General features: G+C 35.0%; 1 protein-coding gene across 2 annotated transcripts; it reads right to left on the bottom strand.

Annotated features, from left to right (window-relative positions):
• Positions 1 to 1,376: 1,376 nt before the first annotated feature.
• On the bottom strand, positions 1,377 to 27,877 carry CHMP2B (charged multivesicular body protein 2B). Of its 2 annotated transcripts, XM_032352118.1 has the most exons (6): positions 27,770 to 27,877; positions 14,410 to 14,501; positions 10,242 to 10,436; positions 6,017 to 6,119; positions 2,052 to 2,158; positions 1,377 to 1,867 (listed from the first exon to the last, which is right to left on the bottom strand). In XM_032352118.1, exons 1-6 carry the CDS (start codon positions 27,801 to 27,803, stop codon positions 1,757 to 1,759), a joined length of 642 nt encoding a protein of 213 aa, XP_032208009.1. In that variant the 5' UTR covers positions 27,804 to 27,877; the 3' UTR covers positions 1,377 to 1,756. The 2 variants fall into 2 exon arrangements, with proteins under 2 accessions (XP_032208009.1, XP_032208013.1); XM_032352122.1 differs by lacking the exon at positions 14,410 to 14,501 and having other exon boundaries at positions 27,770 to 27,857.

Below are 27,877 nucleotides of genomic sequence, written 5' to 3' on the forward strand. Positions count from 1 at the left end.
GCTGCTAATTCATAGAAATGACATTTGTTAAAATGTAAGGAAGAGAGTTACCTAATTTTCTTCCTAGGAAAATAATAAAAATCATTCTTTTGAAAAATTACCAGATATGCATAAAAATGTTAATTTAGCAGAAGCCAATAATAGAGTAAAAGATAAGGGAAAAAAGCATAATAGCAATAAATCTTTATTGGAATTTTTTTTTTAACAAAATAATTTTTAAAAACAAAAGCCCCCGCATGTAAACAAGAAAGTAAATAAAGTTAGTTGGCATCATTAAGTACATCCAAGAATCAAAACAAATTCTGGGTTAACATTCCATAATCCAGTAAAATGTTTTGACCCATCAATGGTCAGGGAAACTATTTAATACTATCAATAATGCGACCTGATCTTTGAACATCATACAGTGGTTTATGAATTATAAACAATATAAACTTTACATTCTTCCCACCAATCCATATGCCACATGTAGACCCTGTCATAAAATGGGATTTACATTGTCGATATTAGACCAAAATGTCCATCCTCATAAGCTGACCAGGCTGACACCTATCTGATCTCCTCTCCAGTTTTTATGGTGGGATATGCTAGAACCCATATATTACAATGTGACTTTTTTAAACAAACCTAATCCTAAATTCTAACCCTAACTAATCTGCCATTTTATTTTTTCTCACTTCCTATACATACATTAAATACCATGGCAACTTCACCTTAAAAAATACTGCTAATACATTAATACACATTTAGGCAATAATTTCTGACAAAGTTGTAGTTTATTTACCAAGAAAAAAAATGCTATTTTTTATTTTAAAATTTAGGTCAAGTATTGTCATAGTAGTGTTAAATTAAAAAGGATGGCTTCTATTCAGAGGGTTCAATATACACACTATAGAAGATCAAAATTAAACAGAGATTAAATTATATCTTATATGGGGAAAGTTTTCTCAGTTCTTGGAAGAAAGACCAAAATACAGTTTTATTACTATAAAATGTTATTAATTCAGTGCCTGTTTTTGCTAATTCATTCAATTCACTTTCATAAGCTTTATAAAAGAGAGCCAGGATAAGTTTTCTAAGAGGCCTTAATTTCGGTTTAAAATTTAAGTCTTTTCTGTCCATTAAAATAATTTAAAGATGTGCACAATATATTTGTGCTGTTTAAGGCAGGTGCCAAGCACATTTTGAAAGGTAATAAACTTACCAACTAGCATGTTCTCCCAAAGGAAAAAAAAGAAAAGAAAAGCTCATGACTGTTTTTAGGACAGATGTTTAAACAGCACTCTTCTTTTAGATCATTTAAAAATAATTTGGCAGCTGAACTGCCTATGGTCATACTACATATCGCTAACAAAGGACAAGTAACAGATACAGAATTAATGATATATTTTTAATATTTTTACATGTCTCTTTAGTTGGTGCCCAGTGGCTTTTAACAAGATTTTTGTATTCACTGCAAAAAGACAGAACATAAACACTAAGTAACGAATATAATTTCTCTATGCCATGCAGAAGAGAAGTCAAACATTTTACACGTCATCACTTCTAAAGAGTTCTAATTAAAATCCAAACTGTTCCCATTTTTGCATCCTTGTCATTCTTTGGTAAAAGATTCAAAACAGTCATGGGTTAGAAAACAACTGTTTGCTCCATGGTCTTCATTTTTGCAAATAAATGTGTTTTGTAAAAGGAATCTGCACTGTGCCTGGTTTATACTAAATAATTATAAGTAAGCAAAATATTATGGTTTTTCTGACTAATCTACTCCTAAAGCTTTGAGTTGCCGTTCAATCTCTTCATCGGAGATTGTAGCCTTTGAAGTAGAGGCAGATGGTAAGCTTCGGGCAGCTGATGGGGCTTTGGCCATCTATATTAAAGGAAAAGGAAAAAAAAATGTGCATTATCAAACATCTGGGCAAGGACACAATGGATATGCTACAAAAACATTTGCCATTCAAATATATAAAAAGATGCCTCTAACAGCAAAAGCTAACTTTAAGTGACAAAACTGGCAGAATTGATTTCCGACCGAGGATGGAAGACATTCATACCTTTCCAGAGATTTCAATTCCAATTTCATCAAGAACTTGATTTACAATATCTTGGCTTTCTTCTTCATCATCAGAGCCATCAAAGATGTCATCAAGTGTGTCATTGACTTGAGGGAAAGGGGAGAAACAAAATTACAGTTACTATCAAACAGATTTCAAGTTAGATTTACATTTTTAGAAGGTGGCCCAAGTATGCATACATACTTGTGTATTACTCCAGGGCAAACTTAGCTGACCCAACAAACTACAAAAGTCATTTTCAAAAGTTAGTGAAGTTCACTTACACATTTTTGAGTTACTAAATCTGGAGTACTTTTCATTGCAACACAGATTATCCCATAATAAAACAAGTCTACTCTGATTTTAAAAATGTGTCTTTAATAAACAACAAAAGAAATTCACAGCCATGGGCGCCTGGGTGGCTCAGTGGATTAAGCCGCTGCCTTCGGCTCAGGTCATGATCTCAGGGTCCTGGGATTGAGTCCCGCATTGGGCTCTCTGCTCAGCAGGGAGCCTGCTTCCTCCTCTCTCTCTGCCTGTCTCTCTGCCTACTTGTGTTCTCTGTCAAATAAATAAATAAAATCTTTAAAAAAAAAAAAAAAAGAAAGAAATTCACAGCCAAAGTTTTTAAGTAATGATTAAAATTAAAGTTATGATAAAAATTAAAATGATAAATATTATCATTATAAAAATAATTATTATAAATATATATTCATATATAGTATATATAAATATAAATAAACCATTATAAAAATGATAAAAATTAAAGTTTTTAAGTAATGATTCCAAAAACTATATTGAGAAAGTTAGTAGCTGTTTAATCTGACCATGGAATAATATTCAAGAATCAAATATCCTGTAAATATTAGGGAGACAATTTACTCTTTTTAGACCTATAATCATATTTTTAACTTAAATTTACATTCAACATGTAGGCAGAATATTCTAACAAAGTCCAAAGTTCAATGTTTTATTAAACTTGTTTGAAGAATGACATCCAATTTAACCTTGCAAAGATTACTACTACTATATCCCTTTCTTCCTCCTTTCCTTTCCTTCCCAAAATATTTATGGGAAAGGTTCTGTATAGAAAGCATCATGTTAGGATTGTCATATTTATTTCTAAAACAAAGTGCCTGGACATGTAGTACAACTACAATTAATGGACGGAGAAAAATGAAGACCTCAGGTACTTTACATTTAAGTAGAAAAGAAATTAATAATCAGTATAAATAAGAAAGATAATAAAGGGAAGAGATTACATCCAATTGGGAGTAAGTACATGTGCGGTGCTCCTTGAAGGATGCACAGGATTTGACCAAACAGAGATAGAGAGCACAGAATGAGTAAAGACTTGGTGGAAGACAATAAGGATTCACTCAAGTAGGCCCAGTTCTTCTGTTGTGTTTTTATTTAAGGAGTATGAATGGAAAAGGTGTATCCATTATTCTGGGTCAAAGAGTTTATGTTTGAGATGGGAAAAAAGATCTTGGGAATCATTTGGGATGTTCCCTGTTTCACATGTACATTTTAACTGCTTGTGTCCTTGATATAATTAATAAAGCTTGACACTGGTTAAGATCTCTGGTTAGTATGAGCATGACTAGACAACCTGATTTTTTTGTGTTAGCTCAACAGCATAAAGTACATTTGGAAAAAGCTATATTATGTTCAAGGACAAAAAAAAACACCATAGTATCATCTCTGAAGAAATAAAGCAAATGTTAACCCTTCAATTAGAGTTTCAGTTCTTCCACTTAGATTCAACTTTTGGACAAAGTCATTTTACTTCTCTGGGCCTCAGTATGTTCACTGGCAAAATAAAGGGGCCTGACATGAAAACTGCTTTTGATTTACATGTGGGGGGTTTATTTTATAGTCAGCAAAAAGCCACTAAAGGAATCTCACTGGCATCCTCAGAGGTAAGTTTCTGGAAAAATGATTTAGATGCAAGTGAAGTAATAATGAGGTTAGGGAGTACAGGTCAAAGTTTATAAGGGACTCAGTTAAGAAGTAGCTGCAGAAAAAATGAAAGAAGGGGTAGATGAGAAAAGAGGAGGGAAGTATAATTAGGGATTAACAAAGAAGGATGCTTTCGGAAAAAGTACAACAAAATTAACCATATTTTATATATATATTATATAATTTATGTATTTGAATTTATATATATGTACTTACATACATATACATATGTATATAAAATGTGTGTGTGTATGTGTATAAAATACAGATTTCTCAAAGATCCTGTTTCCAAAATGGAATGTGAACAGGTTCTGGAGTAGTACTGTACAGTATAAATCTCAATTAGAAAAAGACAGATCCATTTAAACCTTGAATTTACCTTTGGATGAAAATACTAATGTTAATGTACTTTACTAGGTCATAGAAGAAATGAGTAATCACCAACAATTACTACTCTTTCAGACCCATTTGCAAAGTACTAAAATACAAATGAGAACTATGAAAGAAACGAGTTGTTTGAGCCTAGTGATTCTCTTCATTATAGCTTAATGGAAAAGTTAATTCCTCTAAAATCTGCTCACACCTGTGCCATCACTGGAAATCACATACATGTTAGATACTGTGATGATTATATAAATGACAATTCTCATAGTCATTAAAAATTCACTAATGATGTTTCAAAAAAGTCCTATTTTTCAAAGCAAAGATTCACAATCAAAGCTAAAGAATTTCTGAACTATCAAAGACACACATACACTTACATTAACTCCTAAAAGGGAAACAGATATTCTGAAATTGAATACTTGAACAGTGATGAGTTTAGTATTCCTGGTAATTTAATTAGATATTATTTAATTGTACACTATTTTTTTCACTAAATGCCATTAAATTAAAATGCTGGCAGCTAAGAGCTAAACTGTCATATCTCTACACAGTTGTAAAACAATCAGAAAATACCTTTGTGAAACAATGAAGTCAATTGTGACAAATAATGTTAAGTAATGTTGACCAGGATTATTTATTAGCAGTAAATTAAAGGTTGGGATAATCTTTCTGGAAAGAATGTGGTATGAACCAAAAGGCTTATAAAAGTTAATACTCTAAGAATATTTTTAAAATGTAGTAAAAAATATTATAGAAACATTTATCAAAGGATTAGCAAATACACAACAAATTTTAAAAAAATGTTACTGACCAATGTAAGAATGGTTCAATAAATTAAGACTGATGTTATTTAATATTGATGTTATATAGTATTAAAAAAAAGACTTCAGAGAAGATTTAAGGTCATGAGTACATGTGTATAGCATACTATTATGTTTTTTAAAAGCAGGATAAGGTTCAAAATTGCACATGTAGTATGATTTAACTAAGATATGGGAAAATACAGGAAAGAAACATATAACATTAACAGTAATTAAATAATAAAATTAAATATCTGGATGGTGTGATAATAGATTTTTTAAATAAACTTTGTTCCTTTGTGTTCTCCATAGTTCCTCTACAAAATGAAACTAACTTATAATCAAAAAGAAGAAAACTAAATATTAAATAACTCTGGGAAGGAAAAGGAAAAAATGAGAACAAAAGCACTTCATTATCTCTACCTCCAACAGAAATAGGGATCTTCTCTAGTATGAAACAATCAACACACAACTCTGAAACTACCAAATTCATACCATGAAGTGTTCTTTTATTCACAAGTTGGTTTTGGTCCCCTCATCAATGAAGTAAAACCACTGGGGCCAATATGGCATAAATATATGGCATATCATATTTTATATTTTTCTTTCCAGTCAAGTCTGATAGGATTTGAGCCTTATATTTTGCAAATTTAAAAATACACTGGAGTTATAATATAGACATCTATTCAGAAGGCTGCTGTATCATTGCTTTTTTCAACATTTGTGCTTTTATGGATTAGAATACGAGGTTGCTAGTAAATAAACTTGGCTGATTCAAAGATAAAAAAACTAAATTTCATTACAAGTTATTAAACTCACTCATTTCTTCAGTCATTTCCATTTTCATGTTTTCCTTCTGGAAATTCTGCATTGTTTGTAATGTTTTTTGTGGATCCATCTTCTTGTTAACTGCTTGCATTGTCTTTAAATATATGAAAAGATTCATGTTAGCTACATAAATGTGACATTTTTACTATGAAATAAGTCCAAAGAGAACAAACCAAATTAGATACAGGCTTTCTAAAGATATACATACTGCCATAATCAAACGTAAGACTGTTCAGTATTCTAGAAAAAATGAAATACTCACTTGGAAACCATCTGCTTAACATTTATGTAATAAAGACCATAGTGAAAAAACTCATACGAACAGTAGGCCAAAAAAAAAAAAAAAAAAAAAATTAAAAAGCACTGTCAACAAAAAAAATCCACTGCTATTCAAATGGGACAACTACATTTGCCTACTCTATGGCAAGCACACAATGCCTAAATTGAACAGAATCACAATTTAAATTTTACAAAATTTTTTCATTAAGCTTTTGATGTCTAAATTAAAAAGGGGGACACAGTATACACACTTAATCCATTCACGTACTTTAAACCATGTTTTGAAGAAATGAACAGAACACTGAGTTTTATAGAAATATCTGAAAAGAATTCTCTTATGTTTTTATATTCACAAGTTATTTCATTAAAAGAGATTAATGCTATCTAGTATGGCCCAAAACACTATACAATAGAAAATACATCAGTTTCAAAGATACCAAGCAGTCTTTTCCCAATCTGTATACAATCTACTGCTTAAGTAACTTTGGTCACTTTGCTAACTTTGGATACTACAAAGTTACTTTGTTAACTTTGCTACTACCAAAGTAACTTCTAAGTGTAACACTGGATTTTCCCCACCCCCTCCAGCCAACACAGACACTGGAAGTAGGATTCCATTGTTCTTGTATCAAAAGCCAAAATCTGTAATTCACCAAACACCAATGAACTCTAACAAGCTAGTCTTATGGTGCACACTGCCCTCCAGACACACCGATCTTCCACTTCCTTAAATGTGCCACACTTTCTCTTGCTACAGGACCTCTGCATATGCTGTTTTACACATGCTCCCCTCCATTTGTTTTCATTATCAACACTTCAGATTTCACCACTTTCCTAGGGAAATGGTCCCTAACACCCCGGATTAGAATAGATATTCCTGTTAAGTCCTACTCACTACCAATGGGATTCCCTATTTACTGATGTAAGTTATATTACTTCTCTTGCAACTTATAGTATTATTGCAATTAATACTAATAACAATGATGATAATGATAATAATAAAGCAGTAAATGCCTACAGAGTCTTAATTATGTTTCAGACACTGTTCCAAGCACTTTTACATATAACATTTAACATTAAAAGACATTTATTCAAACCTGACAAATCTTTTTGATGTGCTAGGTGCCACCACTGTTCTTGTTTTAAAAACGGATAATGAACGCACAGAAGGGCAAAATAACTTGCCAAAAGCTAATGAATAGAAGTGAGATTTGAACTCAAGTAATATATATTCCTAATTACCACACTAACAACCTCTCAAATGTGCTGTTTTTGAAATAGACTATACAGGGGTGCCTGGATGGTTCAGTTGGTTGGTTAAGTATCCAACTTAACTCTTGATTTCAACTCAGGTCATGATCTCATCAGGGTGCTAGGACTGAGCCCTGTGTTGGGCCCCAAGCTTAGCATGGAGTCTACTTGTATTTCTCTCTCTGTTCGTCTTCCCGATTTCTCTCTCTCTCAAAGAAATAAATAAATAAAATCTGAAACAGACCGTACAGTTTAAACCCGTGCCTGGTTTTGCTTTCCACTTCACCCCCATCATTTGCTGTACTTCCTACCTATATAGGATCTAAACAAATATTTGCTGAATTAACAAGTATCTAAAAAGATTAACTGAAAATTCTAGTTCATGTATCCCTATAAGGCAGGACCATACTCCATACCTTTTCCTGGCCTACCACCTACAAAAAATAGCAAAATAAGTAGTTTTCCCCTTAACATTATTGAAAGATTACCCATCTCAAGTGTGTGATCATCACATACGATCTTTTCCTCAATTAGATGTTTAGTTCCGTTTGTGAAAGAGAAAAGGAAAACAAGTTTTTGTCCTTAACTTGTCTTTTCACTGTAAAATGACACAGATCCATCAAGAGTAAGTTAACTGACAGAACTAATATTGAAACTTCCTCTACTTTTTTGAAATGTCCTTTATTTTTTTAAAGAACATAATGTGTCACTGCACTTACTGCAGCTAAGATGGATAAATTCTATTTTCATGTGCTCTGTAATCTACAACACAATTATAGTTGTTCCTCATTATTTCTGGATTCCATATTTGTGGATCTGCCTACTCACTAAAATGTATGTGTAACCTCATACCAGTATCATGGAGCTTTTGTGTTCCTCTGTGGACAAGTAGAGAACAGCAAAAAATGTGAACTGCCAAACGTGCTTGTTTGCAGCTGAGGTCTAACAAGGTGACACAGTGCTGCCTTGTCTCAACTCTCATACCTTAAACAAGTGTCCTTATTCTGGTCTACCTACCTTTTGTTGGTGACTTTGCCTTTATTAAAATAGCCTCAATCATAGTACTAAAGTGTTGTGTAGTGTTCCTAAGTGCGTAAAACTATAATGTATTCATGGAGAAAATACATGTTAAGCTTTGATTAGGCATGAGTTCAATGTTAATGAATCAACATTTATTAACAATGGTGTCTTTCAACAGAAACACATAAAACAACTTTAGGTATAAGCTGGTTGACAAAAACGTTGTGACCAAAGGCTCACAAGAAGCTAACCCTGTATTTCCCCTAGAAGTGATGGTTTGATATTCACTAATCAAGTGTTCCCAACTTAACATTAACTACTTCAAATAATGAGAATCAACTGTAAATACCATTTTTCTAATATGAACCTCCTACTTTCCTCTGTGGCTCTCTTTTCTTTTAGTCTTCATATTCATACCCCTCCTTCCTTATATTTAACACCTAGTGGTATTTTTTTTTAAAGATTTATACTCATTTATTTGACAGAGATCCAAATAGGCAGAGAGGCAGGCGGAGTGAGAGAGGGGGAAGCAGGTTCCCGGCTGAGCAGAGAGCCCGATGTGGGGCTCGATTCCAGGACCCTGGGATCATGACCTAAGCCGAAGGCAAAGGCTTTAACCCAATGAGCCACCCAGGTGCCCCCACCTGGTGGTATTTTTAAGAGCTAGGTCATCTGCAAAGTCTTTCAGATCATTCAGTTCAAAGATCTGTACAGTTCACTGAAACTTAGCTCAAACTTAGCAATGTTGATGTATGTAGTAGGTAGTTTCCCTGTCAGATATAGCTTAACCTCCCTGCTCTCTACCCCGACCCTATCCCCAAATGAATAATAAAATCTGTAAGAACAGGGCCTTTGTCTTAAATATCTTCTTATTCCTTATAGTACTTCTTATATATCAAGGGACTCATTATTAAAAAATCAAAAAAGCTCCAAGGCACCTGGGTGGCTCAGGTGGTTAAGCATCCAACTCTTGATTTCAGCTCAGGTCATGATCTCAGGGTTGTGAGGTCGAGACCCATGTTGGGCTCCTTGCTGAGTGCGGAGCCTGCTTAAGATTCTCTCCCTCTCCTTCCACCCCAGCCCCGAACTCGGCCTCTCTAAAAACAGCTCAGAGACCTTTAAATTCTATAGTGAAAACATTTATTTTTTTTATATAAAGACTAAGTTAAACGTAAGTTCCTGATAAAATTAACTGATAAATCCTTCTGACAGAACTCATGTGTCCTTCTGACACAAACATGAAAATGAATCAAAAGCAAATTACTGAGTAATTAAAACCTACAGCTTAATGAAATAAGACCAAAAATCTAAGAATTTAAGGGAAAACAGCAAACAACACTTTAAGTCAATTTAAAAAATTTAGAAGACACACATGATCTTGGAAAAATCAGAATATCCTGAAATAACCAATTTTAATGTAAAACATATCAATAAAGAATCTATGTACATGTGAAACTAATTTAATATTGTAAGGTAATATGCTTCAATTAAAAATTCCAGAAGCAGTTACCTGGATTACCTCATATTATAACTCCTTTTACTAAATATTACACAGATTCTGTACCACATATAATCAGGAGGTACTTTTAAATCTCATTTGAATCCTTTGAATCCTTAAATGTCTTAAATAGAACCATAAATGTATGGATATAAAGGTTCCACTTACTTTTGCTGTAGTAGACATTGCTCCTGCCATCTTCATCTGGGAATTCATCACTTTTGTTTGTGTCGACATAGAAGTGACTTTTGAACTTACAGCAAAAGTTCTTGTTTTTTGTTTCCGTAGATGTACAAGCTGTTTGGCTAAAACTCTGCAAGCTTCTTTATTACCAATCTTAGCCATTTTCTTAATTTCTAACTCCTAAGAAAGGAAATAAAGAGAGTATTGGGAATAAAATCATTGATAGGTAGGTAATCCCTAATGATTTACTTCAGAAAAAAAAATTAAAAATCACACACACATTATATGCTTTTTTCTCCCTGATCATGAAGAAAGGAAGAGGCAGTCATAAAGTCACAGAAAAAAATAGTTAATTTGAGTGGGCAATTTATTCCACATGTTTACAAGGAACTTTGTACCTTCATCTACAAATATAAAGCAACTCTATAAAAAGGTATTTACAAAGAGCCGAAAGAAAATAAGAAAGTTCAACCCAAAAGTTAGTAGAAGAAAGGGGGAAAAAAAAAAAAAAGACAAAGAATTGGTGGGATAGAACAAAAAGAGCACAGTGGTTGATTTAAAGTGAATAATAAAGACAATTATACCAAGTGAGAAGGTTCACCTAAACCCTCAATAAAAGTTGTCATTTTATGTAAGAATATAAACTATACTGTATGTTATGTCAAGAAACCAACTTTAATTATAAAAACAAACCTACGTAAAAGGACAGAAAACATACTCCCTATAATTACCTACTAAATCTGAAAATCTGGAGTGTGCCCATTAACATCAGATAAGTAAATAAACAAAAAAACCAAGAGAACAAGGAATACTACCAGAAATAAAAAGGGAGATTTCATAATGGCAAAGGAATCAATATATAAAGATGTTAAAACAATCCTATACATGCATGTACCTAAGAACAGTGCTTCAAAATATGTGAAGCACAACTTACAGAACTGAAAGGATAAACACACAATTACCATGAGGTATTCAACACTCCTCTCCAGTACACAGCTATAATTGTTAGAACAAGTAGCTAGAGAATCTGTAATGATACATATTTACAAAAAATACTATGATCAACCTGACCTAACCAACATTTATAAAAACGCCACCACCAATAGCAGAATACTTCACACGTGTACACTAAAAAAAGAAGGAAATCACCAAAACACAACATATTTTGCTCAGAAAACAAGACTCAATAAATTGAAGAGGACTGAAAGCATACAAAGTATGTTCTCTAACAACAATGAAATTAAACTGGAAATCAGTAAGGGAAAGGAAGGAATATTATAAATAAGCAGAAATAAAACAACATGGTTTTAAATAAGTCATGAATTGGAAAAAATCTCAGGAGAAATAAGATAGTATTTTGAATTTAATAAAATGAAAATGCAACATATCAAAATGTGTGGGTTACAGTTAAAATAGCTCTTAGGGAGAAATTTATAGCATTAAAGTTGTATTGGAAAAAATAAGTATCTCACAAGCTTGAAAATTGAGAACGTAGAAAAAAGTAAAACAGTAAATACAAGTAAAAATAATATAAACAATAAAAGAAATCTATATAGTAGGAAAGAAAAATATAGAAAATTGATGAAATCCAAAGCCATTTTTCGTAAGAGACTGATCAAACTGGCAGGCTATTAGCCTGGGAGGGAAAATGAGACAAAAGAGAACACACAAATTACAAAGATTAGGAATGCAAAGGAGGGATGCCTGGGTGGCTCAGTAGGTTGGGCATCTGCCTTTGGCTCAGGTCATGATCCCAGGATCCTGGGATCAAGACCCATGTCAGGCTCACTGCTCAGTGGGGAGCCTGCTTCTCCCTTTGTCTGCTGCTCTCCCTGCTTGTGATCTCTCTCTCTCTCTGACAATAAATAATATCTTTAAAAAAAAAAAAAAGAAAAAAAAAGCGATGCAAAAGAGGGCATCCCTTCACGTCCTAAAGATGTTAAAGGATAATATGGGAATATTATGAATAACAAGTCATTACATTTTAAAATTTAATAGACATGGACAAATCACTTGACAAATGTTAACTACCAAAATTCATTTAAAAAGACAGTTATCCTGATCCATTCTGTATCTGTTTTTTCCTAAAAATTGAATTTATAGTTTAGAAACCTATCCACAAAGAAAAGTTCCCTCCCAATCGCTTTACTGATGAATCCTATCAAACATTTAAGGAAGAAATACACAAACTCTTCCAGTAAAGGAACAGTAAGAGAAACCAACTCATGCTTTAAAGTCAGCATCACTCAGATGTCAAAACCAAATAAAGACACTGCATGAAGAGATGACTACAAATGAGTATCTTTCATGAACATGGATGAAAATATTCTTTACAAAATTTCAGCATACTGAGAAAAAATATTTTTAAAAAAACATGTCTTACCAATGGAGCTTATCCCAGGAGAAAAAGCTTAATTCAGCATTAGTAAATCAATAAATGTAATTCACTACATTAACAGACAAAAGAAGAAAAACTACATGATCATCATCTCAACAGACGCAGAAGTGAGGCTGTACCCTCACCTGATAACACAGTAAAACTTAATTCAATATGGTTCACAGTCCTAAATATAAGAACTAAAATATACTTCTAGAGGAACACATAAGAGAAAAACTAGCAACTTTGGGTTAGAGAAAGCTTTCCTGGGACACTAAAAGTACTAATCACAGAGAAAAGGAGTAATATATTGCACTTGATTAAAATAAAAATCTGGGGCACCTGGGTGGCTCAGTCGTTAAGTGTCTGCCTTTGGTTCAGGTCATGATCCCAGGATCCTGGGATCAAGCCCCACATTGGGCTCCCTGCTCAACAGAAAGCCTGCTTCTCCCTCTCCCACTGCCCCTGTTTGTGTTCCCTCTCTCGCTGCATCTCTCTCTGTCAAATAAATAAGATCATTCAAAAAAAAAAAAAAAAAAAAAAACCTTTAAAAAAATAAAAATAATAAAAATCTTCTGTTTTACAAAAGACACTATCAGGAAAATAAAAGAACAGTAACTGAAGAAAGTATTTGTAAAATATATATGCAGTAAGGTACTTGTATTTGAAATATATAAAAAACCCTAACAAATAAATAAACATTCATAAAAAAATGGGTAAAATATTTTAATAGACACTTTGGCAAAAGAACACTTTTGCCATATAAATGGCAAAAAAACCCAACACTTTTGCCATATAAATGGCACAAAGGCACATGAAAAGATGCTCAACATCAATGGCAATTAGCAAAATACAATTTAAAATGACAATCCACTATACGCCACCAGAATGACTAAAAGTAAAAAGACTGTCAACTCTAACTATTGGCCAGGATGGGAAACAACTTTACTTTCATATACAGCTGGTAGGAACAGAAAACATTACAGCCAATTTGCAAAACTGTCTAGCAGTTTCTCACACAGTTAAACATACATTTACCCTATGATCCAGCAATCCCACTCCTAGGAATACACCCAAGAGGAACGAAAACATATGTGCACACAAAGACTTCAATTGCATCCTTATAGCAACTTTATTCAAAAGAGCCCAAACCTGGAAATAACCCAAATGTCCACTAGCTGATGAGCAGATAAATAAACTGTGAAACATCCATACAATGAAGTAAATAAAAAAAATTAATACTGATTATGTTACAATATTCATCTCAAAATAATTATGATGAGTGAAGGAAGCCATATTAAATACACATTTAAAAAACATAAAAATATTTAAAAATGGACAAGATAATCTAATTTTTAAAAACTACATTCATTATCACAGACACAATGATCACCAAAAATCAAGTAAGATACCTATGAGTCCACATAATTATTTCTTCTAACCCTTTCTTGCTATTCAGGACTATTTTGTCTTTGTTGTTAACTGTGAATGAAGTAGCTGTGTTTTGAGCAATACTTCCTCCTAGGCATTCATGACTTCTACAAACTGAAGAATAATTTGATTTTATAACCAGCAGAATTCACAGAATCCTGATAAAAGTGAGCAGAATGACGCAATCAACAAAGGTAAGCAGAAAATGCAGGAAGACGGTAAATGCCATTTCTTAGTAAATCACTTACCACCTGCCATGTGTCTTTTTCTTAGTTAGCTAATTATTCTGACACTAATTTCCAAATTTGTTTGAAAAGTTATACCGAAATTTAATGTTCTACTTACCAGCTGTTTTTCTTGTTTCTCTAAAGCTGCTCGATCTCTGATTATAGCCCTCTGTGTTCCTCGTAATTCTCGATTCTGTTCCTTTATTACATCTAAGAGAACCACAAAAGAAACCTAAATGTATGAATTCCAAAGTTTTTTTCAATAATATTTGAAATATTAGACTTGGAGACCTTAATTTAAAAAAAAGAAGAAGAAAACTTGATTTACTAGATGTTAAAATTTTTGCATTCAATATACTAAAAGATTAGTCAAAAATTAATACTTGGATTATAAATATTAATTATATAAAGAATTATAAAAGTACAGATATGCTATAGTCAGCAGTTTAACCAAAAGTATATATAAATCACAATAAAATATTCCCTTAGAAAACTGATTGTATGCAATGTTTTATGTGGCACACATATATGTCTCTCTCTCTCTCTCACTCACACACACACACACATACACACACACACACTTTTCATCTCTTCTTACTGTAGTATTTTATGAAATTCCAGGAAGGAAGACAGATCATGTGTTTATTAAATCCTTTTTTCTACATTAAGTCATTATATAATATAGCGTGAAGCAGCAGACCTTCCAATGAGGCAGGATTTGAATCCTCCCTCTACCATTGGCTCATTGCATGATGATACCTCAGCAAAATCAGTTAATATTCTAAACTTCAAATTTCTTATTCATATAATAATGACAGTTGGTAAGGTGTATTTAACATACATAATATACTATTGAATTGCCACTCAATCGTAATGTTTTTCTTTCTTTTTTTTTTTTTTAAAGATTTTATTTATTTATTTGACAGAGAGAGAGATGACAAGCAGGCAGAGAGGCAGGCAGAGAGAGAGAAGGAAGCAGGCTCCCTGCTGAGCAAAGAGCCCGATGCGGGGCTCAATCCCAGGACCCTGAGATCATGACCCGAGCCGAAGGCAGCGGCTTAACCCACTGAGCCACCCAGGCACCCTCGTAATGTTTTTCTAACTTATTTCAACTCATCTGGATTCATTACTCCCATCTTTTGAAGAATTAGTATTAGTCTAGGCCTCATGGACCGTAATTTGGGTTAGTTGTTACTAAATAGTTATTTCTTTAAAAGTCACAAATAGGGACGCCTGGATGGCTCAGTTGGTTGAGCAGCTGCCTTCAGCTCAGGTTATGATCCCAGCGTCCTGGGACCCACATCCGGCTCCTTGCTCTGCAGGGAGCCTGCTTCTCCCTCTGCCTCTGTCTGCCATTCTGTCTGCCTGTGCTCATGCTCTCTCTCCCTCTCTCTCTCTCTGACAAATAAATAAAATCTTTAAAAAAAAATATCACAAAGATTGGGGCGCCAGGGTGGCTCATTGGGTTAGGCCTCTGCCTTTGACTCAGGTCATGATCTCAGGGTCCTGGGATCGAGCTCCGCATCGGGCTCTCTGCTCGGCAGGGAGCCTGCTTCCTCCCCCTTCTCTCCCTCTGCCTGCTTCTCTGCCTACTTGTGATCTCTGTGTGTCAAATAAATAAGTTAAATTAAAAAAAAAAATCACAAATATTGATGGTAATTCTTGCCAAAACTGATCTCTCATTATCAGGAATCTTGCTAAGTGCTGTACATGCATTATACAATAGTCACAATAATGTTATAGAGTTGGTTTTTCATTATTTTATATTTGAAGAAAATTAAGTGTTAGGAAGTTTAAATAACTTGCCAAAAGTCACAAGGTCATAAGCAGTAATGCCAGATTTGGATCCAGTAATCTTAATTACTTCATTAGAGTTCCTTTCTAGTCAAGAAGTAGATTTAAAAATAGTAGTAACAACAGAAGAATAGTCTCTTCATCAAATGGCACTGGGACAACAGGATGTCCACATGAAAAAAAAAAAAAAAAGAAATTGGGCCCCTACATCACAGTGTATCTAAAAAATTAATTAGGGGCACGTGGGTGGCTCAGTCAGTTAGGGTCCAACTCTTAATTTCAGCTCAGGTCATGAACTCGAGATCATGAGATTGAGCCCATATCAGTCTCCATGCTCAAAGTGGAGTCAGCTTGAGATTCTCTCCCTCTCCTTCTGCCCCTCCCACCGTTCATGTGCCCATGCACAATTAAAAATAATAATAATAGTATTTAAGAAAAAAATACATAAATAAAATATTTTTTTAAAAATTGACCCAAATATAAAACTGAAATCATACAATTCTTAGAATAAATGGGAGTAAATCTATATAATCTGGGACTTGGCAACAGATTCTTAGATATAACTCTAAAAGCATGAGCAACAAAAGAAAAAACAGACACTTCATGCAACTTAAAGGCTGTGCACCAAAGGACATTATCAAGTGGAAAGATATTCCACAAAAAGAGTGAAACTATATACAAACTATACATATGTTAAAGAGTCTAGTATCTAAGATATATAAAGAACTCTTAATAACTTAAAAACAAGACAATCTAATTAAAAATGGTTGAAGGACCTGAATAGATACTTATCCAAAGGAGATACAGAAATGGCCAATAAATACAAAAAGAAGATGCTCAGCATCATTAGTCGTAAGGGAAATGAGAGATACTACACACACACCACAATGGCTGTAATGAAAAAACAAAAATGGAAAAATGCAAGTATTAATAAGGATGTGAAGACTGGTACCCTTATATATTGCCAATAGGAATGTAAATTGTTTCAGACACTATGGATAACAATTTGGTGCCTCCTCAAAAAGATAAACATAAAATTACCATATGACCCAGCAATTCCACTTCTAGGTATTAGAGAGATGGAGTGTAAAAAGAAAGGAAGTACTAATACATACAACATGAATATCCAAAACCTCCAAAATACCATACTAAGTGAAAGAAGCCAGATATAAATGGTCACATTTTATGACTTGTTCATATGAAATATCAAATTATATAAGTCCCTAAGGACAGAAAGCAGACTGGTATTTTCCAGGGGTTGGGGAGAGAAGAAAATGCTGAGCACTGCTTTACTTGTACAGGATTTTACTGTGAGGTGATGATGTTTTGGAACTAGAGGTGATGGTTATACACCATTGTGAAAGTACTAAATGCCACTGAACTGTTGTTCACTCTAAAGTGGTTAATATTATGTGAATTTCACCTCAAATAAAACAATAGAGCCAACATCCATTTTCCTTTTGCTGCTGGAACATCACAACTTATTTCTACACATTCCTGTGTATAACATAAAACTTTACACAGAATAAAGATAGGCACTTACGTTGAAGAATAGGCAGTATACTAAGAGGTTTACAACCACCACAAAGGTAAGTGCTATTATCTCACTTATTTCAGAGCAGGGAATTGACATTAGGTGAGGTAATCTGTCCAAGGAAGAAACAGTACTAGGATTCATATACAGGCGGTCTAATTCCAGGGCCTCTGATTTTAACTACTGTATTATGCTGTGAAGCCTTTCAGACAAACAAGAAATAAAGTTATCAGAGACATAATCCTTATAAATATAGATCTGTATTAATAAAAATATACAATGAAAAACATTTCAAGTCATTACATAAGATATAATTAATCAACTACAATGACTTTCTAAATAAAAGTTACAATGCCAGAGCTCCTCCTTATAAGACATCTATTTCCCCACCTTTGCATACTCTGTTTCTCACTAACATTATATTGATGGAGCACTGGCTGTAATTCTATTGTCACAATTTGTGTTTCCTAAGACTGCTGTAATAAATATCACAGACTGGGTAGTTTAAACAAGAGAAACTAATTTTCTCACAGATCTGGAAGCTCGAAGTCCAAGATCAAGGCACTGGCAGGTTTGATTTTTCCCCAGGCCTCTCTCTTTAGCCTGCACATGGCTGCCTTCTTGCTGTGTCCTCATATGGCCTTTACCTGAGTGTGCCCATCCCTGGTGCCTCTTTCCTCTTCTTATAAAGTCACCCTCCTATTGGATTAGGGCTTTGCCTTCATAATCTCATTTAACCTCAATTGCCTCTTTACATACCTTATCTCCAAATACAGTCACATTTGGGTTAGGACTTTAACATATGAATTTTGGAGCATACAATTCGGTCCACAGTACACATTATCTTTCCTCTGGCATCTGTAGACACTGAACAGCAAAGTTCTCATTTAAAAGCAATCATCGGCCTTTTCATCCTCAATACTCCCAATTTTCTTCTTTTGAACTTAGCACACTATCTTGCCAAAGCCAATGAATTGGTATAAAAACATTCACCATTTACCCTACTCTTTCAACAGAAAATATATTTTGTATTTAAAACTATGAAATTATAATGAACTCTGGAGTATAACATCTTGGTGTACTGACAACTTTCTAAACTCACCTAGCATGAAATGAAATGGTAACAATGAGATAGTGATGAGGATCTTCTACAGCCACAGAGTATAGAAGTGAAAAAGAAGCCACCACACTGACAAGCCAAATTGTGATCAAATAACTGACACAGATGCAAAGCAATCGCTGAAAGCCTTGACTGCTAAGATTTCGAATTCTATCAATATATATTTTTCTCATTATAGGGTGGTATCATATATGATAAAAAGTATATATTTGATCTTTGTCTTAAGTTCCTGGCACAGAACTCCTAAAACCCTTGGAATTTCCTTAATGGTAGGAATATCTTTTAACTCAAGAAGGGGTACCCGTAGGTAGTTTCTGGAGGGGACTGGCTACCAGAAAGACCAAATGCTTGAATAGAGGGTAGGAAGTTCAGCACCGCTCCCCTCAACTGACCTCAGGAGAAGGGAGTGGAACTGAAGACTGGGTTATAAAAACTCCTGAATAAAGATATTAGGACAGCTTCTGGGTTGGTGAAAAACATACTGATGTACTGGGAGAGCAACATGCTTGAAAAGGGCATGAAAGCTCTGTGCCACTTGCAGCCTCCAAAACTTTGCTTCCATTTGGCTATTCCTGAGTTCTAACGGTGGTTCTAGCAAATTATCAAACTGTGGAGGAAGTTATGGGGACTCTAGAATTTACAACTGGTTAGTCAGAAGTACTCGTGGCCAACTGGGACTTATGACTCGCATCCAGGATGAGGACAGTCCTGGAGGCCTGAGCCCTGAACTTGCGGTGTCTGTGCTAACTCCAGAGTGTGGGGATTGACTGACTTTTTGGACCCAACAGTTGATGTCAGAGAATGAGAGAGCAGAAAATAGATATAGCCATCTCTGTTGGGAAAACACTACTTATAACAAGAAATTTTACCAAAACATGTACCTTAATCAAAACAGTTTTACTTCTCTTTTCTTAATTTTATATAACTATATGTACCATAACTGTCACAGTACATTAGAGAAAGAAAAATAAAGAAAATTAACTACTGCATATTCCATAGCCCCATAGTTAATAGACATATTAATATTTAAACAGTTCTAAGCTATAAACTGAGAGCACCTAATGTTGCATACTAAAATATAGTCATAACACATTAAAACATATTATGGTAAGTAAGAAAAGATAGTAAAACATTTTCTTCATATAAGATGATAGGCATAATCCTACAAAACAAACATATTACTCTCAACTTTTTTTTAATAAAAGCAATCCCTATGTTAAATCCACATTTAATGGTTTGGTCTCCTAGATAATTCAGAGGGACTAATAACAGATTCTAAGACACTTTTAATGTTTTTAGGCCAAGTTTATTTTCCATTATATTTATTTTTTGGTAGGTTGGATTTCCTCCCAAGATTACAAACACTTTAAGAGCAAGGAGCACAGTACTTTCTTTATTCTACTTGTATTCCCACCACACTTCATGCCAACTACTACCCCAATGTGTATTTAGCAGTGATCTGCAAGAGTACAAACATATTTAAATGTAAAAGAATGTGTCTTACAGGCATAGTTAATACATTTCTTTAAGATGTATAATAAACTCCACTGGTTACCAAGAAAGATGGTTGATAATGTAACCATGAACCTTGACTATGTCAGATCTCTTTATACAGTGGAAAAATAAAACACTGTAATAACCAGGTATTTCCCTAATAATTTTCTGCTTTTCTCTTTTTTCATTCCAAGTCGAGACAATGATAGAAACATGTACTGGGTATTACTGAATCTAGGAGATAGAGTGCTTGGCTCCTGTCCATCCCTGCTTCTTTCTCTAGGCAAAAGAATATGCCCAAATTTTTATATTCTAGCAATTCATCTACCTTGTGTGGTTGCTGTGAAACACTTCATAATAGGTGGTAATAAAGAACTTTCACATTGTGAAAATGGCAATGATACATGCCTGTGACTATGATATGTTCTTTGCTACCATTTGGTGAGGCAGAAAAGAGTCCAGAGGCCGCCCCAAACCACCACCCTCTTTCTCACCCATACCCAGCACAACACTTAGAAGACAACTAAGCCAGCTCTACTGTAGGCATTAAAAGCCTAACTTAAGCCTTTCAGGCTCTTTTTACTGAGTGAAATATATATATATATATCACAGACTCAAATTTTGGACTTAAGATACAGAGAGAAAAGGTCATTCTGCTCTCCTTAGTTCTGAATCAATAAGCTCTATCTGCTTACAGGAAAAAAAAAAAAAAAGTCAGAAAATAAAATAAAAACAAAATAAAGGGGGTCTCCATATGGTCCAGCCTAGCTTACTAGAATTCTCTACTGGGGTTTGAGGCGAGGCCCCAACTTGAATTATGGCTGTCCTTCCTGGCCCTGCTTATTTACATATAATTTGCACATTTAAGGATTAAAGCAAAAAGTAATTATCAACTCTAAATACAGGCATTCATTTCTTTTTGAGTTATATTTTAAATATGTTTAAAGTGCCTTTCCTTTGGGGAAAAGGAGGTGGCCCATCTCAAGCTTACAGAGTAGTTCAGTTTTCTGCCCCAGAAGCCTTGAGGCACTGGTGTACTAGACAGCATCCACTCTACCATATACAGGTTTTGTTCTTTGCTATAAGGTTATGTTTACTCTAAGGCCAAGATAGACATTTTAATCTAATATATCATATTTTCTGCTTTTAAATGTATTTCTTTAAAGAAATCCATACATTTTTATTGCCTATCAGTTATCCTAAATCCAGTGATCACAGGGATTGAAATAAGAGCACAGAATAAGTAAGGCATATCCTGCGTTACCATTTTTATTAACTTGTTTTGGAGATTAAGACCTGAGAAGACAGGGAGCTTCTCCTTTAGATTTTATCTGCAATCTCTGCAGCAGCTGGGAGTGGAAGCAGTGGGTCTACAGCGCTGGAAAGGCAGACTAATGGGTTATTAGCTACATCCTGATCCTTACTGAACAGAAGAACCACCTGTGTGAAGGGGGTGTGATGGAGCTCACCCAACAGTAAAGAGGAAAGGCATCCTGACTATGCAGGGATGTACTAGCATCTGGGGTGGATGAGAAGAAGAAAACTGCAAATGGTACAAATTCAAACGCTAAAGGGTAAGAAAGAAACATTTAAGGCCCTTTCCTAGAAAACGCTGGCTCTGGGAACCAAAGTTACTGAAAGGCAGAGGGAAAATGACAATGAGAGGAATGGGTGAGGGAGGAATCAGAACTTGGAACGTAAGCAAATGTTTCACGGGTTTGGAAACTATGCATCAAAAATATCAGGGAGGAATGGCATCAGCTTAATTAACCAGTTCTGATACACGGTAAAGAAAAAATAAGAAAAAAAAACAACTAGGGGGAAACTGAGAGGATTGCGGAGGATTGTGCCAACAGATTTCTCCTACATACAGTCCTGGGAGCCAACCAGCCATTTAAAAACTAGGCTGAAGTTGAAAAACTCAGCAGGACTTTCTTGGAAAGAGGAGATGGAATACTAAAGAGAAAATAGGAGTCTAGCCTTATGGTAGCATATAAGGAATGCTCCCCACCCTCCCTCCAGTAAAATCTCAAGTCACTCAAATACTGAGAAATTCATTCAGATTAGTTTATTAGTAAAATATCAGTGTTTTCCAGAGCTGAAGGAAGGTCTTCATATGGGCTCTATGTTAGTAGATCTTTAGGTCTCATGTGGTCCTCAAAGACACAGGCTTTGGTACCATCATCAATAACAGCTTCAGTTCAGAAAATTGTGAAAGAGCATTTTCTCACTTTAGATAAAAGTGGGAACAAGAAGGAAAGATCCTATAAAAGGGAAGTTTCACAGACCTATGGACTTGAAGGTAGAAAACAGTAGCATGAAAAGATATACCACTCTTTGGGGTCATGCTAGGGATGCAGAAATACAAAGGGGAGACATTTTCCTACAGAAATATCCATGGATGGTATCCATCCATCTCCATACCAAAAAGTATGGAGAACTTTAACTCAGAAAAATTCTCAAAAGAGAGTACTGTGCTTCTGAATGAATCCCATGTTCAATTATTTTTCTTTGGTGTGCCAAGAATGTAGGGGCCAAACAGCAAGTAAAATTTGAGTTTTTAAATATTCAGAATAATAAGTACTAAGGGAACACACAGCATCCTAGGGAGGACCTAGGTATATAACAGGTAGCACCAGACTGTTCTATCTTATTTGGAAGAAAGTAGAAGAGTTCTGGAGGGGATTCAGTTATATAGATGGTAGATTTTCTTCTCTCTTAAGATAACACAAATGTCTACCCTTTGACAGGAGATGTATCCCAAGTTAGTCAAAACTTCACACATCCTGAACCCTGGACTACTAGCACACATGTATACAATCCCAATACCACCAAAACCAAGAATCTTGCTCCTCTTCTATCAGTAGGGTTCCTCAAATTTTGTCTAAACTTGCATGGAGGTGGCAGTGATACATGGATGTAGATTATAATAAGCTCTGAATGCTGGAAACACTGCTTTGGGTTAGTAAATACTATTATTTTCAAATTTTGTCTCTAAACGATAAACTGCTCCAGAGATACTTCCATGTATGCTGAAGAGACTCTGCTACCTTGCATAAATGCAATTTAGGAAAAACTCTGAATAAATATAATCCAACTTTGGAAGTACACAAGGATATCCTTTAGTTCCGTGAATGCAAGTCAGGAAGCAGAGGCTTAAAAAAAAGGAAGTGAGATACTTAACACAGTTTGAGGTGGCATCGGAGAAAAGTTCTCAGAGAAGAAAAACACCTGACATAGTACAGGTTAGCCAGACGAAGGAAAAAGATGGTTCTATGCATATGGACATCATGACCAAAAATATGTCAGAGAGAGAAAGAGTTTGGTATGGTATGTCCTGATGAATATAAGGACAATACTGCTGAACAGTAAAATGTTCAGAAACATGACAGGAAGAAGGGACCAGATCAAGAAGGCCACATGTGCCTTATTAAAGAGCTCTCATTGATCGTGTTGGTACCAGTGATATAATAAAGGGGTTTACACTGAGGAGTAGCATAGTCTGATTTGGGTTTTAGGTAGATCAAATCACAAGGCAACTCTTTAGATGAACAACCTGAGAGTTATGAAGCTACAGAAAGAAAAGCAGAAGGTGATGTAATAAAATTACAAGAAAAATGGGATCTGTATTAGAGCAGGAGTTGTAGGCAAACAGTGGAAAATCATGTGTGTCAAATATTTAAGAGGCAAAGGGAGCAGAACGTGGTAATTAATTAAAGGTAGGAGGCAATATCAAGACTTGCCAACACTAGAAGAGGAAACTCAGGAAAGGAACTGACTTAAAGGAGATGGTGGTGAATTGTTTAGAATCTCTTCAGATTGGGGTACTTTGGGACCTCTAGGTAGAGATACTCAGCAAATCACTGGTCTGCAACTCAGAAAAAAAGAACTAGAGTTACAAATTTGGTATCTATCAGCACTTAGGTAATAACTAAAATAGTAAGACTTTGGATAAGATCATGCAGGGAGAGAGTGTACAGTTAGAAAAGTGGCAGCCCAAGATGGAAGCAAGGACAACACTAAAATTTAGGAAGCAGGGTTAAAAAAAGAAAAAGGAAGGAAGGAAAAAAAAAAAAAAAAAGCCTGAAAGGAGAAAGAAAAAGAGCGGTTAGAGGAATTTGAGGAAAATATTAAAGAGTTTCATGAAAGCCAAAAGAGAATTTCAATAAATAAATTATTATTAGGATCAAATGCAAAACATAGGCCCAAGAGCTGATCACTAAAAAAATGGCCATTTTGACAATCGAGGAGTTATTGATGATCTTAGCAAGATCTCACTGCTTAAGCTGTAAAGCAAACTGCCACAGAATTTGGGGGTGGTCTAAGAATTAAAGGGGTAGGAATGGGAGACAACAAGAAGAGTAAAAAGACAGTGGACAATACTTCCTAAAAAACCCTGGTCAGGGGGAGAATCAGGGAAAGGAGGATTTTTCTAGTTCTACTACTATTTGAAATTAAAGTTCTACCACTGATTCCAGGAAAAAAGAGCCTGGTTCACAGATAAATGGTTACCATTACACAGTACCTACCAAAAGTTGAGAATTCCATATACTAGGAAGAACAGCAAAATTAACCGTGCCATAGGATCTCTAATAAGAAAATATTACCAATGATAATACTCAAGGGATGATGTCCTGGTTCTGCCACTATGTTGTGTAACCTTGGGCAAATTACTTAGTCCTTTGTATCCCAATTTCCTCACCTATAAAGTGAGGATGATAGTAGTACGTATCTTCTAAATTCTCTGTGAATTAAGTATAAGATGCTGCATACAAAATGCTATCACAGTGCTGGCTTAGAGGAGGACCTCAAATTTGCCTTTACTGAGGATAAGAGACAACAATTATATAATGCTTAAAATTTTTCACTTTTTAAAAGACATATTTAGTTGTTCATTTACGACAAATCCTCATGGCATCCTGATTCACAGGTTCATAATTAGTTTCAATAAACAATAAATAGGTCACCATTAGTCTACTTGGGGGAAAAAACAATACTGTGAACACTTTAACCTATGTATATATGTATACTTTATAAATTGGTAAAAGAAAAACCAAATACTCAATTGTAATTTCAAATTCAAAGATATCTTTATCTTCTATGGCATTGAGGTACAATTCTCATTAATTTCTGCAACAAAGTATACACTGCAGAGACTTGTTCATCTTTGTGTCAAGATGAATTAAACATAACTCTGAATAGTAATAAGTGCTGTAATGTTGTCTCCCTTTCTAATTTACAAGTGCAGTAGTCTTTAATGATATAGTATGCAACTCTTCCAGCCAATCCAAAGAGACAAAAAGATTCAATTATTCTCCAGATCTGTGTGGTTACATATCTCCCTTATATATCAGAATTTCATTACTGCTGAAACAGATAAAAAGGCAGCATACAGCAAAAGATCTTATGATCAATAATCAACGAGTCCAAGGATCTGCAAGAAATCCATAAAAATACATTACATTTCATAATATATAGCCTCATTACTGCTAAGAAGAATGCTGTCACCTTTTAAACAAAACACCTTCTTTTTAATAAAACAAGGAGTAAAAACATTAATAAAGCTCTATATCAGAATAAAAGTATAAATCTATAATTAAAATGGCATTAAGTGATCTGAACTGACATAATAATGTAAAAAAAAATCAAGTATGCAGTTTGGTAGTTATAGTAAATGTACATGGTGGCCAAATTTACATTCAGAAATTTCACATGCAGATCTTTATATCTGTAGTACAGCTCCTAGCTAAAGTCCTTAAGACTTTATTTTCACAAATAAATCTATTTAGCAAAAAACATTATTTCTTGGATAAATTAACCCAAGTGCAAATGAGTATACAGTTAAAAATCCCCACTGCACATCTTCACTTTTTTTAAAATTCTGTTCTTTACTTCAAGTACAATAGTTACTAGGCTTCCAAAAGCACCAAGAAGCACAGTGATGAGAATATAGAACTGGTATTTATATCTTTGAAAATATCTGACATATATTAAGCAATTAAAGCTGTTTGGCCTTTAATATTATGATGTTTTTTAAAATATAATTTGTAATGTCACAGTAACAAAGGTACAACTCTTTTCCTCTGTTTAGTAAATTCTCACTATATAAAACTGAAACAAAAGATAAACCTGTTCCCCCCCTGAATTACTATACAGTAATTAGAAACCACAATACTGGTACTGAAACAGTGAAGTGCCCCCTTAAAGATTAGAAGGCATTCTCAAATAAAATCCATCTCACATAATTGTACTATATCCTACACCAACTTGAAAGGTATGTCCAGGTACTGTAAATGGTATTTCTTAGTTAATAAAAAGTCCATAAATCGAAAAAAGGTTTTTCACCCACTCAAGGTAGGCAAAAATGTATTATGCTGTGTACTAAATCAGTACTAACATTACATTATGTGTTGAAGTGAGGGGGAGAGTGGCAGAGAAAAAGTGATGTCTTTGTTATCCTCCCCAAAAGTGTTGCTGGCACTGGAACAGTCAATACAAAGGAATGAAGGAGTTACCCCAGGTCTGGACTCAGCACCCTGTTTGTACCAATCACTGTCTAGCTACCACTGCTCCTTTTGTGGCTGGGTTAGGTCCTTACAAAGAAGTGATTCTTTGGTTGAACCAACAGCAACCTAGATCAACATGTAATAGGAAACAGAATTTTTAAGTGACTTGAATGAATTTGATTCTTGGTGGCAGTCAATGAATATATCAAGAGTAATTAATCAGTGTTACATATACATTACAGTAATTGCTCATAAACACCAATTTGTAGATTTCTCTATTCATTTTTCCCCTTAATATGACACTGAACTTAATGTCTGAAACCATGCCAAATATATAAAAATGTAAACTTCTATGCAGGTAATACATACCACATCTTACTTGAGACAGCAAAAGATAATCACAGGGAAGGAAAAATACATTATGAAAACTAAACCCAAGGCACTTCCCTTTGGTTTCTCTAATATTTCTCCTGGAGTCAGTAAAGAAGCAGTTGTTTCACATCTCTCTTGATGGGATACTCTTTAAGGGCAAGTCGACCCCGACCCAGGTTCATTTTCTAACTGGAGCCTGTTATCCCCTCCCCCAGCTGAACAGTTTTCCTGTTTGTAAGCCTGTATAAGTCATACAGCTCCAAACTGAAGAAGCAACAAACCAACAGATGAAACCAACAAGAAATGCATCAAATCACCGTCTAATGACACTCAAGGGCCAGCAGCATCCTGACTCCTCGAAATGCTCAAAGTCTCGCTAAAGGAAAAACGCGGGGGGGGGGGACGCGAAAGGGAGCCGAAAAGGTGGGGTGTTGTGTGTGTGTTACAGAGAGAAGCAGCCAGATTATTCAGGCGAGGATGAGGTGTGGCGAGTCAGCAGAGATGGGGAAGCAGAGAAGTGACGCACGAGGGCGGTCACCTGTGGGGCCACTTGATCCAGCCCCGCCCCCAGGGACAGCTGAAAGAACCGAGGCCGGAAGCCCCCAAAACACGCCAGGGAAACGCAGAGCAGGGCCCCTTTGGCCCGGCCTGAACTCACCATCCACGGTTTTCTTCTTGAAGAGAGACGCCATGGTCAGGGACCGCGTCTGGGCTGCCCGGCTCGGCCCGGTCCGGTCCGACCCCGGCTGGGAAAGCACAGGAGGGA

The sequence above is a fragment of the Mustela erminea genome, chromosome 1 (assembly GCF_009829155.1).
Source record: "Mustela erminea isolate mMusErm1 chromosome 1, mMusErm1.Pri, whole genome shotgun sequence".
NCBI lineage: Eukaryota > Metazoa > Chordata > Mammalia > Carnivora > Mustelidae > Mustela > Mustela erminea.

Coding starts and splice junctions, on each gene's coding strand:
- CHMP2B (XM_032352118.1), bottom strand. CDS start 27,803: ATGGCGTCTCTCTTCAAGAAGAAAACCGTGGATG. Junction 2,159..6,016: donor GGAAATGACTGAAGAAATGA/GTGAGTTTAATA, acceptor CTTTCCCTCAAG/TCAATGACACACTTGATGAC. Junction 1,868..2,051: donor GAATTGAAATCTCTGGAAAG/GTATGAATGTCT, acceptor CCTTTAATATAG/ATGGCCAAAGCCCCATCAGC.